Source organism: Podarcis raffonei, chromosome 10 (genome assembly GCF_027172205.1).
Source record: "Podarcis raffonei isolate rPodRaf1 chromosome 10, rPodRaf1.pri, whole genome shotgun sequence".
NCBI classification, from domain to species: domain Eukaryota; kingdom Metazoa; phylum Chordata; class Lepidosauria; order Squamata; family Lacertidae; genus Podarcis; species Podarcis raffonei.
The window spans coordinates 22642276-22655559 of NC_070611.1; the positions used below are offsets into that span (position 1 = coordinate 22642276).

The 13284-nt window shown below is 45.9% G+C and overlaps 1 protein-coding gene across 3 annotated transcripts in view; it reads left to right on the forward strand.

Moving 5' to 3' along the window:
- CTTNBP2 (cortactin binding protein 2) overlaps nt 1-13284 on the forward strand; it is a 118396-nt gene that overhangs the window by 31518 nt on the left and 73594 nt on the right. For all 3 annotated transcript variants that reach the window (XM_053405903.1, XM_053405902.1, XM_053405901.1), the window contains exon 3: nt 9543-9767. In XM_053405903.1, coding sequence (XP_053261878.1) covers nt 9543-9767 — 225 coding nt within the window. The remainder of the gene's footprint in view (nt 1-9542; nt 9768-13284) is intronic.

The window sequence follows — 13284 nt, forward strand, 5'->3', positions numbered from 1 at the left end:
TTTTAGCTGCCGCGTCACACTGTTGGCTCATGTCAAGTTTGTGGTCAACCAAGACTCCTAGATCCTTTTCACATGTAGTGCTCTCAAGCCAGGTGTCACCCATCTTGTATTTGTGCCTCTCATTTTTTTTTTGCCCAAGTGCAATACTTTACATTTCTCCCTGTTAAAATTCATCTTGTTTGTTTTGGCCCAGTTCTCTAATCTGTCAAGGTCGTTTTGAAGTGTGATCCTGTCCTCTGGGGTGTTAGCCACCCCTCCCAGTTTGGTGTCATCTGCAAATTTGATCAGGATGCCCTTGAGTCCATCATCCAAGTCATTGATAAAGATGTTGAATAAGACCGGGCCCAAGACAGAACCCTGTGGCACCCCACTAGTCACTCTTCTCCAGGATGAAGAGGAACCATTGATGAGCACCCTTTGGGTTTGGTCAGTCAGCCAGTTACAAATCCACTGAGTGGTAGCATAGTCAAGACCGCATTTTACCAGCTTCTTTACAAGAATATCATGGGGCACCTTGTCAAATGCCTTGCTGAAATCAAGGTAGGCTACATCCACTGCGTTCCCTTCATCTACCAGGCTTGTAATTCTGTCAAAAAACGAGATCAGGTTAGTCTGACATGACTTATTTTTCAGAAATCCATGCTGACTATTGGTGATCACAGCATTCCTGTCTAGGTGCTCACAGACTGTTTGCTTAATGATCTGCTCCAGAATCTTCCCTGGTATTGATGTCAGACTGACTGGGCGGTAATTATTTGGGTCCTCTCTTTTCCCCTTTTTGAAAATAGGGACAACATTTGCCCTCCTCCAGTCTGCCAGGACTTCGCCTGTTCTCCAGGAATTCTCAAAGATGACTGCCAGTGGTTCTGAAATCACATCTGCCAGTTCTTTTAATACTCTTGGATGCAGTTCATCTGGCCCTGGAGACTTGAATACATCTAAACTAGCCAAGTATTCTTGTACTATCTCCTTAGTTATTCTGGGCTGTGTTTCCTCTGCTGAATCATTTACTCCAAATTCTTAAGGTCGGGCATTTTTCTCTTTATCGGAGAAGACTGAGGCAAAGAAGGCATTGAGGAGTTCAGCCCTTTCTGTGTCCCCTGTTTGCATTTCACCATCTTCTCCTCTGAGTGACCCCACTGTTTCTTTGTTCTTCCTTTTGCTACGAACATACCCATAAAAGCCTTTTTTGTTGCTTTTAACCTCTCTAGCAAGCCTGAGTTCATTCTGTGCTTTAGCTTTTCTGACTTTGTGTCTACACGTGCTGGCTATTTGTTTGAATTCCTCTTTGGTGGTTTCCCCCCTTTTCCATTTTTTGTACACATCCTTTTTTAATCTTAACTCCGTTAAAAGTTCTTTAGATAGCCACCCTGGCTTCTTTAGGTACCTTCCATGTTTCCGTCTCATTGGTATTACCTGAAGTTGTGCTTTTACTATCTCCCTCTTAACAAACTCCCAGCCATCATGAACTCCCTTTCCTTTTAGTATTACTGTCCATGGGATCTCACCCAGCACTTCCCTAAGTTTTATGAAGTCGGCTTTCTTAAAGTCGAGAAATTGAGTCCTAGTATGCTTGGCTGCTCCTTTCCGCTGTATAGTAAACTTCAGAAGAGCATGATCACTCGCGCCTAATGATTCTTCCACTTCTACCCCACTAACCAGGTCATCAACATTGGTTAGGACCAGATCTAAAATGGCTGTTCCTCTTGTTGCTTCTCCCACTTTCTGGACAATGAAGTTGTCTGCAAGGCCAGTGAGGAATCTGTTTGACCTTATGCTCTTGGCTGAGTTTGACATCCAACAAATATCCGGGTAATTGAAGTCCCCCATTACTACTATCTCCCTTCCTTTTGCATGCTTGGCCATCTGTTCCAGGAAGGCATCATCTATGTCCTCCGTTTGGCTTGGGGATCTATAGTAAACTCCCACAATGAGGTCTCTGTTATTCTTCTCTCCCTTAATTTTGACCCAAATGCTCTCACTTTGGCTTTGAGGTTCTAAATCTTGGATCTCTTCACAGGTATACACATCCCTGACATATAATGCCACTCCTCCTCCTTTCTTGTCTGGTCTGTTTCTCTGAAATAGGTCGTATCCCTCCATTATTACATTCCAATCGTGGGACTTATCCCACCAGGTTTCAGTGATGCCTATTATGTCATATTTAGTTTGCTGTACCAAGAGCTCAAGCTCATCTTGTTTATTTCCCATGCTTTGCGCATTAGTGTACAGACATTGAAGTCCATTAATCATTCCCCCGTGTCTCTTATTTAAGGATTTTTTCCTCCCACCACTAGGTCTGCGTGCTGTTTGCTCCATTTGGTCTATGACATTTGGATGATCATCTTCATCAACTGATAGACTCCTACCTTCAGGAGCACTGTCTCCCTCCCCCTCATTAGTCAGTTTAAAGCCCTCCTGATGAGGCTTCTGAGATTTTTGGCAAAAACATTCCTCCCAACCATTGTGAGGTGCAGCCCATCGCTTGCCAGAAGTCCATCTTCAAGAAACTGCAGTCTGTGATCTAAGAATCCAAACCGTTCCTGTTTACACCATTTGCGAAGCCAGCTGTTCACTTCCACTATTTTTTCCTCTCTCCCTGGGCCACGTCGTTCAACTGGGAGGACAGATGAGATGACAATTTGTGCATTTAATTGCTTCAATTTCCTGCCCAGAGCCTCGTAGTCTCTTTTGATCTTCTGGAGGCTATTGCTTGCAGTGTCATTGGTTCCCACATGAACCAAGAGGAAGGGGTATTTGTCAGTGGGTTTTATGATTCCTTGCAGTCGTTCAGTTACATCTTGGATCTTAGCCCCGGGGAGACAGCACACTTCCCGAGACATCTTGTCAGGCCCACAGATTACTGCTTCTGTTCCCCTCAGTAGGGAATCCCCTATCACCACTAGACGCCTCCTCTTAGGTTTGGTCGGGGTTCTTCCGTGAGCTGTCCGTTCCAAGGTCGCCTGCACATTCCCTGAGGATTGACTTTGCTGTTCGCCTTCATATACCTGATCGACTGTAATGAGGGAGAGATCCTCAAATGGAGTCTGCTCTTCGTCTTCCATGCTAGGGGAGAGGACCTCAAAGCGATTGTGTATTTCTAAACAATCAGAGCGAACCCTGGGCCTCCTACTTCTTTGAGTCACATTTCTCCATATATCTGGCTCTTGTGATGGTGAACTAGCCTCCTTCTCCTCCTTGGCCTCCGTCTCCTCCTTGGTGGAGACGGTGTGCTCTGTTGCTTCCAAGAAGAGCTCCAGCTCTCTAATTCTTTGGAGCGTAGCTACACGTTCCTCCAGTTGCTGGACTTTGTCTTTTAAGAGGGCAATCAACATGCAATTGCTGCAGGTAAAGCTGCCTGCAACCTTTGGCAAGATGGCAATCATTGTGCACGAACCGCAGGCGACTGCAGCTGTTCCCTCACCCTCCATCTTGAGAACGTGTCGTTGGGGGTGGCTACAGCGGTCCTCCATCATAAAAAGCGTGAAGACAGGACAAATAACTCCTCCCTCAAAAAAACCTAGGTCTCCCCCAACAAACGTTTGAGACTAGCTCCCCTAAATCTGAAAGATGGATCAAACTGCGCGCGCCGCCAGATCTTTTTGGCCAATGTATTTGGGGAACGTTTCAACTTCTATGAATCAAAACTCCAGATAGGAATGCAAAATCTGCACAAATTTTATTGGAAAGATCTGTGAACAGGAAGGATTCCCATCTCCAGCTTGTAAATCCTTATGGCAAAAGGCGATGTTCTATTCTGACATAATGTTTTTCAGATGGGTGTCTGCATTATCAGTTTAATATGCAAAGACTCTGCTCAGCTCATATAACTTTTATTTATATGAGCAGACTTTAAAATGTGGGAGTGAGGAGGGAACTTATTAAAAAAAAAACACAGCAACACAGCAATTTCTGATCTTCAGAGCTGAGTGCTTTGAATGTCTATGTGTTGGACTGAGGGAAGAGGAGACAAGCCCAACTCCTTAACCTGGTACCCACCAGAAGTTGCCACACTATAATTCCTATCAACCCTCTTCATTGGTGATGCTGTATGTGGAAGGTGGGAATTCTCCCAAACCAATGGAGGGCACTGTATTGGGGAAGTCTGCCATGAAACAGACAGCTTCTGAGGGAATTAAGACATCTTACCTTACTCCTGGGACATGGGTGGTGCTGTGGGTTAAACCACAGAGCCTAGGACTTGCCAATCAGAAGGTTGGTGGTTCAAATCCCTGTGACAGGGTGAGCTCCCGTTCCTCGGTCCCTGCTACTGCCAACCTAGCAGTTCGAAAGCACATCAAAGCGCAAGTAGATAAATAGGTACCACCGCTCCAGTCGGAAGGTAAATGGCGTTTCTGTGCGGTGCTCTGGTTTGCCAGAAGCGGCTTAGTCATGCTGGCCACATGACTCGGAAGCTGTACCCCGGCTCCCTCGGCCAATAAAGCGAGATTAGCGCCACAACCCCAGAGTCGGCCATGACTGGACCTAATGGTCAGGGGTCCCTTTACCTTTACCTTACTCCTTGCCATAGTCTCAAGGGCTTGCCCCATATCAGGCAGAGTAAGGCAGCAGCAGCATGTAGCAAATGCCTTGAGACAGGGGGCTGACAACATTCCCCATCCTGTCTAAGCTCTTCTGTTGCCCCCAGGTCCAGTAGAGAATACTATCCCATGACCAGTGTGTTCAGTGGCACGCAGTGAAATTTTTCATAAGGGAACAGTTTCATAAGGGCCAGAGTGGAGGAAGGGGACGTTCCAACGTTGCACATGTGAGCATCGTGACTCTATCCCTAAGCTGGGCAGAAGCTTCCTGGGCTTTGGGAAGCAGGTGCCAGGGGAACATTTAGGGCACTAGCCTAGTTCCCCAAATCCACTGGCCACACACCGCTGAGTGTGTTCAGTCTCCAGTCTGGTTGGATACTATATATGGACTAGCGGGTTCCAATTGTCCTCCATCTCAGGGAGCAATATGCCTTAGGCCAGTCCTTCTTGGTCAGGAAACAGTTATGATTATGAGTGAAGTGAGAAGTTTACACCTTGAGTCAAGGAACATAATTAAGAAAAATGTGCTATGTTTGGCTGATCTTTGCTTCTCTTTTATGTTGCCAAATCATACATATTTTAGCCCCTGTCTGAAATACTTCTCAAATGCCCAGCGGTGTGTGTGTTTGTCCATACAGACTAAATATGCACATGTGCACTTATAAATGTCATGACCTTTTGACATACTGTACTGCTGGTCACACTCCCATACAGTGCCCTTGGCAGCAAGTATGTTGGGGATCGGATTGGCATGCTTGGGTGGTGAGGAAAGTTTTGGATTTTAGAAACGCCAGGTGTCTGTGAGTCATATAAAACTGGCTTTCTCTAGAGCCCAGCCAAAGGTATCATTGCTATAAAAAGACAAAATCAACATGTTTTCACTAGAAAATGTTCCTTTGGCTATTTGTAGTGGTGACGTTTAAGGAAACTTCCACTGGCTTCTTCTAAACTTGTCTGTTGGCGTCAAAGGGAAATACTGTGTCTGGATCTTGGCATTAAAAAAAAAGAGGAATGTTTGAGTCGTTTTAAAAGGAGAATGTACTTTTCTCTCTCCATGCAAAATAATAATAATAATAATAAATTTTATTTATATCCCGCCCTCCCCAGCCGAAGCTGGGCTCAGGGCGGCTAACAACAATAAAACAATACAAAAGTACAACACAAACAACACTCTAAAATCATTCATTATAAAATTAATTAAATTCAAGCCACTGGCCACCATTGGGCCAGAGCTCCGCGAAGATTGCCGAGGGAGGGAGTCAGGCTGTGCCCTGGCCAAAGGCCTGGCGGAACAGCTCTGTCTTGCAGGCCCTGCGGAAAGATGTCAAGTCCCGCAGGGCCCTAGTCTCTTGTGACAGAGTGTTCCACCAGGTCGGAGCCACAGCCGAAAATGCCCTGGCTCTAGTTGAGGCCAGCCTAACTTCTCTGTGGCCTGGGACCTTCAAGATATTTTTATTTGAAGACCGTAAGTTTCTCTGTGGGGCATACCAGGAGAGGCGGTCCCGTAGGTACGAGGGTCCTAGGCCGTATAGGGCTTTAAAGGTTAAAACCAGCACCTTAAACCTGATCCTGTACTCCACCGGGAGCCAGTGCAGTTGATATAGCACCGGATGAATGTGATCTCGCAGCGAAGACCCCGTAAGGAGTCTCGCTGCAGCATTCTGCACCCGCTGGAGTTTCTGGGTCAGTCTTAAGGGCAGCCCCACGTAGAGCGAGTTACAATAATCCAGTCTGGAGGTGACCGTCGCGTGGATCACAGTGGCTAGGTCAGGGCGAGAGAGGTAAGGAGCCAACTGCTTAGCTTGGCGGAGATGGAAAAATGCCGCCTTTGTTATAGCTGCAATCTGCGCCTCCATGGAAAGGGAGGTGTCGAAGATTACACCCAGACTCTTAACGGACGGTGCTGGCACTAACTGCGCCCCCGCAAGAGATGGGAGTTGCCCCCCCAATCCCATATCGTCCCGTCCCAGCCACAGGACCTCTGTCTTCGAAGGATTTAGCTTCAACCGGCTCCCACGTAACCATCCAGCCACAGCTTCCAGACATCTGGTCAGTGTGTCTGGGGCCGAGTCAGGATGGCCATCCATCAACAGATAGAGTTGGGTGTCATCGGCATACTGATGGCAACCCAGCCCAAAACTCCGGACAAGCTGGGCGAGGGGGCGCATAAAGATGTTGAAAAGCATTGGGGAGAGTATCGCACCCTGAGGTACTCCACACACCAAGGAGTGGCGCGATGACAATTCCCCCCCAAGCGCCACCCTCTGTCCCCGACCAGAGAGAAACGAGCGCAGCCATTGAAGGACTGTGCCCTGGATCCCCACGTCGGCAAGGCAGTGGTCCAGAGCTCTGTTAATTATTTTTTTAAAAAATGTAACATGCTTTTTGCTTGTGACTTTAAAAAAGAATCAAGGAAATGTTACACTCTTTACCATATGTTAAGTGATGAAATCTGCAGAGTGCTGTAAAAATGTGTTAGTTTCGTTTCTATACGCAGATGCCAGCAGTGCATGATTTTCCCTTTAAGGTCATTAAGAACTTCCTGAGCTTCTGGTTTATCACTGTAGCACCCAGCTGTGAATGTGAGATGCTTTTCAGGAAAGATGGATTTCTTTATTGCCCAGGTTACTCCAAAAGTTGCTATAGGGTGTACAACCTCCATTTTTCTTGTCCTACTAATAGCCTGTAGGGTTCTAGGTAAGATCTGGTGGGAAGCAGTCTGTAGCAGAGGATGACTAGCAACAGGCTGTAGGTCTTGGATGCTAGTAAGTCCTAGTGAATACTGGATACCACAAGCTCTGGGGGAATTCTCAGGGCTAGCAAGAGTTTATCCTACAAAGTCCCAAGCATAATCCTATGCATATTTACTCAGCAGTTAAGTACCTTTTTTGTAATATACACAACATCTCCTTTCCCCCCTACATAGTTGCTACTTCTTGTTTCTTCTTTTTGGTGTCTTATTCTGTGCACTTGTATTTTGTAATTTTTAATTTTTCAATAAAGAATATAAAATATAATTATCGCAAAAGAGTCCCAAGGTCTTCCATTGGATTTATTTCCATGCAAGTGTGCATGGGATTTCACTTGAGTTCTAATATCCTGAAGTAGATCAATGGCTCTTTACCAGAGCTGCGTCTCTCAAGAGAAGTTACAAGAAATTTGAAGAAGTGGAGCTCCGTGTGGAGTCTCATATTATAGCTCAAACAGGGTTCGAAATAGCAGAGGAACCTACAACCGTAGATTTTGCTTCTCTCTACAGATGTGCTCTACAGATGTTCGACAGAGACATGATGGTAGGGATGGGGCCAATGGTTGGAAGCCACTGCTGGAACCCTTGTTGTTGATGTCGGATAATGCCTGAATAGAACTCAATTTACTATGGAATGGCCTGCTTCCTCTTAGCACTGCCTTTCCTTCATGATGACATTTCTAAAACGATGAGTTTCTCATCATTTGGCCTGTTTTTGAAGCCACCTGCTTTTCAGGCCTTGGTATCTTGAGAGAAGGCAAAAATAATTAATGCTTCTTTTCCACTTCCCATAATATCTTTTGGAGTTCACGCTTAATCATCACTCTTACCTTCAGTTTTTGAGGCTATTTATGATAGCATTTGGCTTCTTTTTAAAGCTGCGTTTCTATTTTTGAGCCATGATTCATTCTTCAGTTAGATGCCGCCCAACTCTAGGGGGAGGGTTTTAAAGTTACTGTAACTTTCACCCGCCCCCAATATTAGGGATTATCAGCTGCCGCAGGAAGCTACTGGTGCTTTCATGACTTCCGCACCCAGAATGCTTCACTCGCGAAGGACCTCCGCCTCCCAAGGTCCTTTCTAGAGTGAGACAGGGAGGTGGAGGCGGGGCTTGACTCCTGCTGCTGTTGGTAAAGCACCATCACAATGAAGAGAAGAGGCACAGCAGAGACAAGGGAGATGCAAAAAAGGGGTTTCAGCAGTGCAATATCTTGTGCCAGCCCTAAATTAAGAAGGCTGATCGCCGAAGAATTGATGCTTTTGAGTTATGGTGCTGGAGGAGACTCTTGAGAGTCCCATGGACTGCAAGAAGATCAAACCTCTCCATTCTGAAGGAAATCAGCCCTGAGTGCTCACTGGAAAGACAGATCCTGAAGCTGAGACTCCAATACTTTGGCCACCTCATGAGAAGAGAAGACTCCCTGGAAAAGACCCTGATGTTGGGAAAGATGGAGGGCACAAGGAGAAGGGGATGACAGAGGACGAGATGGTTGGACAGTGTTCTCGAAGCTACCAGCATGAGTTTGACCAAACTGCAGGAGGCAGTGGAAGACAGGAGTGCCTGGCGTGCTCTGGTCCATGGGGTCACAAAGAGTTAGACACGACTAAACGACTAAACAACAACAAAGTGACAGGTGACCATTTCCCTCCAAAGCAATCAGGCTTTTTGCAAGCATTGCCTTCAGGAACTTGCAGCACTTTGACGGGGTTTGTGACTACTTAAAAGGAAGGGGAGTAAAAACCAAAACACACAGCATTCTTTATTTTTGAACTTAACAGTCTTATGATAACTGTTTGTGTTGACTTTCTCAAATGATGTTCTTTTCCCACGTTTCTGATGATAGGTTTGGTAACAAGCAACAAAACATCTACATAACCTTTATAGTTGTGTGTAGCAGCAGCAAAGAGAGGACTCTGGGAGATGGGAAGAAAGCTAAAATGGCCACATCTTATTAACTGCACTTAATAAACCTAAATGTTAAATAATTGATTTCTCTCAGGCATATATAAAGGCCATATATATATTATTTATTTTGTGGTGTTACTTGGAAATAAGATTTAATTTAGATTGCTGGCATAAAACATGGCTATTCTCAAAATGCACTGGCTTATGCATTGTTAAAAATACTGAAGTAATCTGCTGAACGTGTGACTGTTTATTTCCCAGATGTTCTACGTATAGCGCTGATTTGTGTGTTAACATTTCATTTAACTGTTCTCTAGTGATTCATTTTGTTTATCTCTCTGTTTAGGCACGGAGGAAGGAGGTCTTCATCCAGGAGCGGTATGGGAGATTTAATCTTAGTGACCCATTTCTGGCTCTGCAGCGAGACTATGAGTCAGGTGCTGGTGATAAAGACAAGAAGTCCATTTGTACCAACCCACTCACCATCTTAGAAGCTGTTATGGCTCACTGCAGAAAAATGCAAGAGAGAATGGCAGCTCAGTTGGTTGCTGCTGAAAACAGACAAAAGAAGGTACCACACCAACTCTTCCCCCCCCCCTTTGACTTGCTCTTTCCTCTTTTTTTAATTGCTCACCACATCTCCAAAAGAATGTATTCCCTCTCATTTTTATGACTTAAAACATTAGTGACACATTTCTGGTGGATAGTTTTCAATTATTACAATGGAAGAATATTCCTCTTTACATAATACAGTGGTACCTCGGGTTAAGTACTTAATTCGTTCCAGAGGTCTGTTCTTAACCTGAAACTGTTCTTAACCTGAAACTGTTCTTAACCTGAAGCACCACTTTAGCTAATGGGGCCTCCTGCTGCCACCACGCCGCTGGAGCACGATTTCTGTTCTTATCCTGAAGCAAAGTTCTTAACCTGAAGCACTATTTCTGGGTTAGCGGAGTCTGTAACCTGAAGCGTATGTAACCTGAAGTGTATGTAACCCAAGGTAAAAAGGTAAAGGTAAAGGTACCCCTGCCCGTACGGGCCAGTCTTGACAGACTCTAGGGTTGTGCGCTCATCTTACTCTAGAGGCCGGAAGCCAGCGCTGTCCGCAGACACTTCCGGGTCACGTGGCCAGCGTGACGAAGCTGCTCTAGCGAACCGGCACCAGAGCAGCACACGGAAACGCCGTTTACCTTCCCGCTATATAAAGCGGTACCTATTTATCTACTTGCACTTAAGGGTGCTTTCGAACTGCTAGGTGGGCAGGAGCTGGGACCGAACGACGGGAGCTCACCCTGCCGCGGGGATTTGAACCGCCGACCATGCGATCGGCAAGTCCTAGGCACTGAGGTTTTACCCACAGCGCCACCCGCGTCCCTGTAACCCGAGGTACCACTGTAATAAGAGCATCCCTTGTCAGTTTTGGAATGTCCTTCCCAGAACACCAGGGATGTCATGGGCTCTGTCAGCTTACTTGTGTCTTTGGTCATCAGAAGAACCAGGTCCTCATCATCCACAGGCCCAGCATGACAATTGGATACAGTCCTGAGGCTAAAGAATGTCCATTCTGAAGAAATGCAAAACTTCAGCTAGGGCTGCAGCATTCATTTGATCAATTGGTTAGATCATGGGTAGCAGATGTGGTGCCTTCCCAATGTTGGGTGGACTACAGCTCACATCAGCCCCGGCCTACATGGCCAATGATCAGGAAAAAGGAGAGTTGGAGGGCACTATGTAGGGTACTCCTGTTTTAGATCAATTGATTAGTGTCAGGGACTGGGCAGAGGAGGAATGGTAGAAAGCCCTATACGGCCTAGGACCCTCATACCTACGGGACCGCCTCTCTTGGTATGTCCCACAGAGGACCTTACGGTCTTCAAACAAAAACATCTTGGAGGTCCCGGGCCACAGGGAGGTTAGGCTGGCCTCAACCAGAGCCAGGGCTTTTTTGGCTGTAGCTCCAATCTGGTGGAATGCTCTGTCACAAGAGACTAGGGCCCTGCAGGATGTGACATCTTTTCTCAGGGCCTGCAAGACAGAGCTGTTCCACCAGTCCTTTGGCCTGACCCCCTCCTTTGGCAATCCTCACAGAACTCTAGCCCAATGGTTGCCAATGGTTGATTTTATAATGAAATGATTTTAGAATATTGTATTATTTTATTGTTGTTAGCCTCTCTGAGCCCAGCTTTGGCTGGGGAGGGCGGGATATAAATAAATTATTATTATTATTATTATTATTATTATTATTATTATTATTATTAGAGATCACCTCCCCAGCTTGACCCGTCCAGAGAAGAGGAAGAGAGTTCAGAATTACAACAGGGGTTTGAGGGAGGTCACAGCTCAGAGGCAGATGCGGGGGAAAGTTAGGAAATAATGGGAAAGGAGCAAGAGGCAGAAGTGGAGCACCAACTTGCTGACACATCACTAAGAAAGCATTCCAGACCCACCATCTCCCAGACGTGGGAGGGAAAGGGGGGGTGGAGATTAGCTCAGGACAACGTCATTATCCAAGAGGCTGTCTTCCAAAGCCTGCCTCTGTGAATATTGAATAAAAAGTGGATGGTAAGAAACTTTTCCTTGTCTTTGTAAGTTCCTGGAAACCGGCCGTGGGAGTTGCTTGCAGGCCGCTTAGCAATTAGATGTATTTAATCAGCTGAAATGGTGCACCCAGTTAATTGGGTAGCAGATGTAAAAAAAAATTTCTTTAAATCAAAGGGCAAGTGCCATCATTAAAAGAGACGTTCTCCCTTCACTTGCACCCAGCAGGGAGTGGCTGTGTTAAGATTATGTCTGATTTTGACGTGTGTGGGTGTCTAAATCTAAACCAAATAAACCTTTATTTTTACTGCAAAAATAATATTTTTGCCCAACAGGTAGATGAACTGACTAAAAACTCAAAAGATTACTCAATTGCAGTTTCTCTGATCAGATGGCAACCCAACAGAATAAGATCTGAATGTGGGGCAAAGTTGCTAGTTTCCCAGACGTGGCTGAGAGTATACCTTTACTATAAGCTAAGAACTAACAATAGCTCAGTATCTCCAATATAGCCGCTGCTGGCTGACAACTCGACGTAATTGGATCAACTGCATGACACCTGAAACCCAACCCTCCTTTGGACTTTATTTACATACATTTTGCCAAGTAATTAAAGATAAACATGCTTCGTACAGTGATTCATACTCTTGGAGACAGATGCATTACAGTATTACTAGGAGGTCAAGTGGCTTGACTTCTTTTTTAACCCTATGATACAGGGGTAGCCAAACATGGTGCTGTTTGGATGGTTTTGGACTCCTATTAAGACCCAGCAAGCATGGTTAATGGGATGCGGGTGGCGCTGTGGGTAAAACCTCAGTGCCTAGGACTTGCTGATCGTATGGTCGGCGGTTCGAATCCCCGTGGCGGGGTGAGCTCCCGTCGTTCGGTCCCAGCTCCTGCCCACCTAGCAGTTCGAAAGCACCCCTAAGTGCAATTAGATAAATAGGTACCGCTTTATAGCGGGAAGGTAAACAGCGTTTCCGTGCGCTGCGCTAGTGCTGGCTCGCCGGAGCAGCTTCGTCACGCTGGCCACGTGACCGGGAAGTGTCTTTGGACAGCGCTGGCTCCCAGCCTCTTAAGCGAGATGAGCACGCAACCCCAGAGTCGGTCACAACTGGCCGTACAGGCAGGGGTACCTTTACCTTTACCTTTTAAGCATGGTTAATGCTTAGCAGATGATGGGAGCTGAAGTCCAACAACATCCAGAGGATATTATGCTGGGTACCAATGCTCTGATGAGTTTCTTCTGATCAGAGAGAGACTATACTCATATAGTTTTTGTCTAGTTTTGCAGGAGCTGAAGGCAGCACCTCTGAGTCTCAGGTGACCATGAGAGGCTACCTTAAGAGAACTAAGGCTGGGTTTGGCAAACGGTTTGATGTTGGGATAGGATTCAGTGTTGACAGAAAGCATGGATAGGCAGTACAAGAAAATCAGAAGGTATGTGTAGGCAAGATGGGATCTAGCGGCCTAGATGGACATGAAAATCTGGGACATGAAGGAAAAAATTGGGAGCAGGTTCCATAAGAGTATTGGGGCAAAGAAGT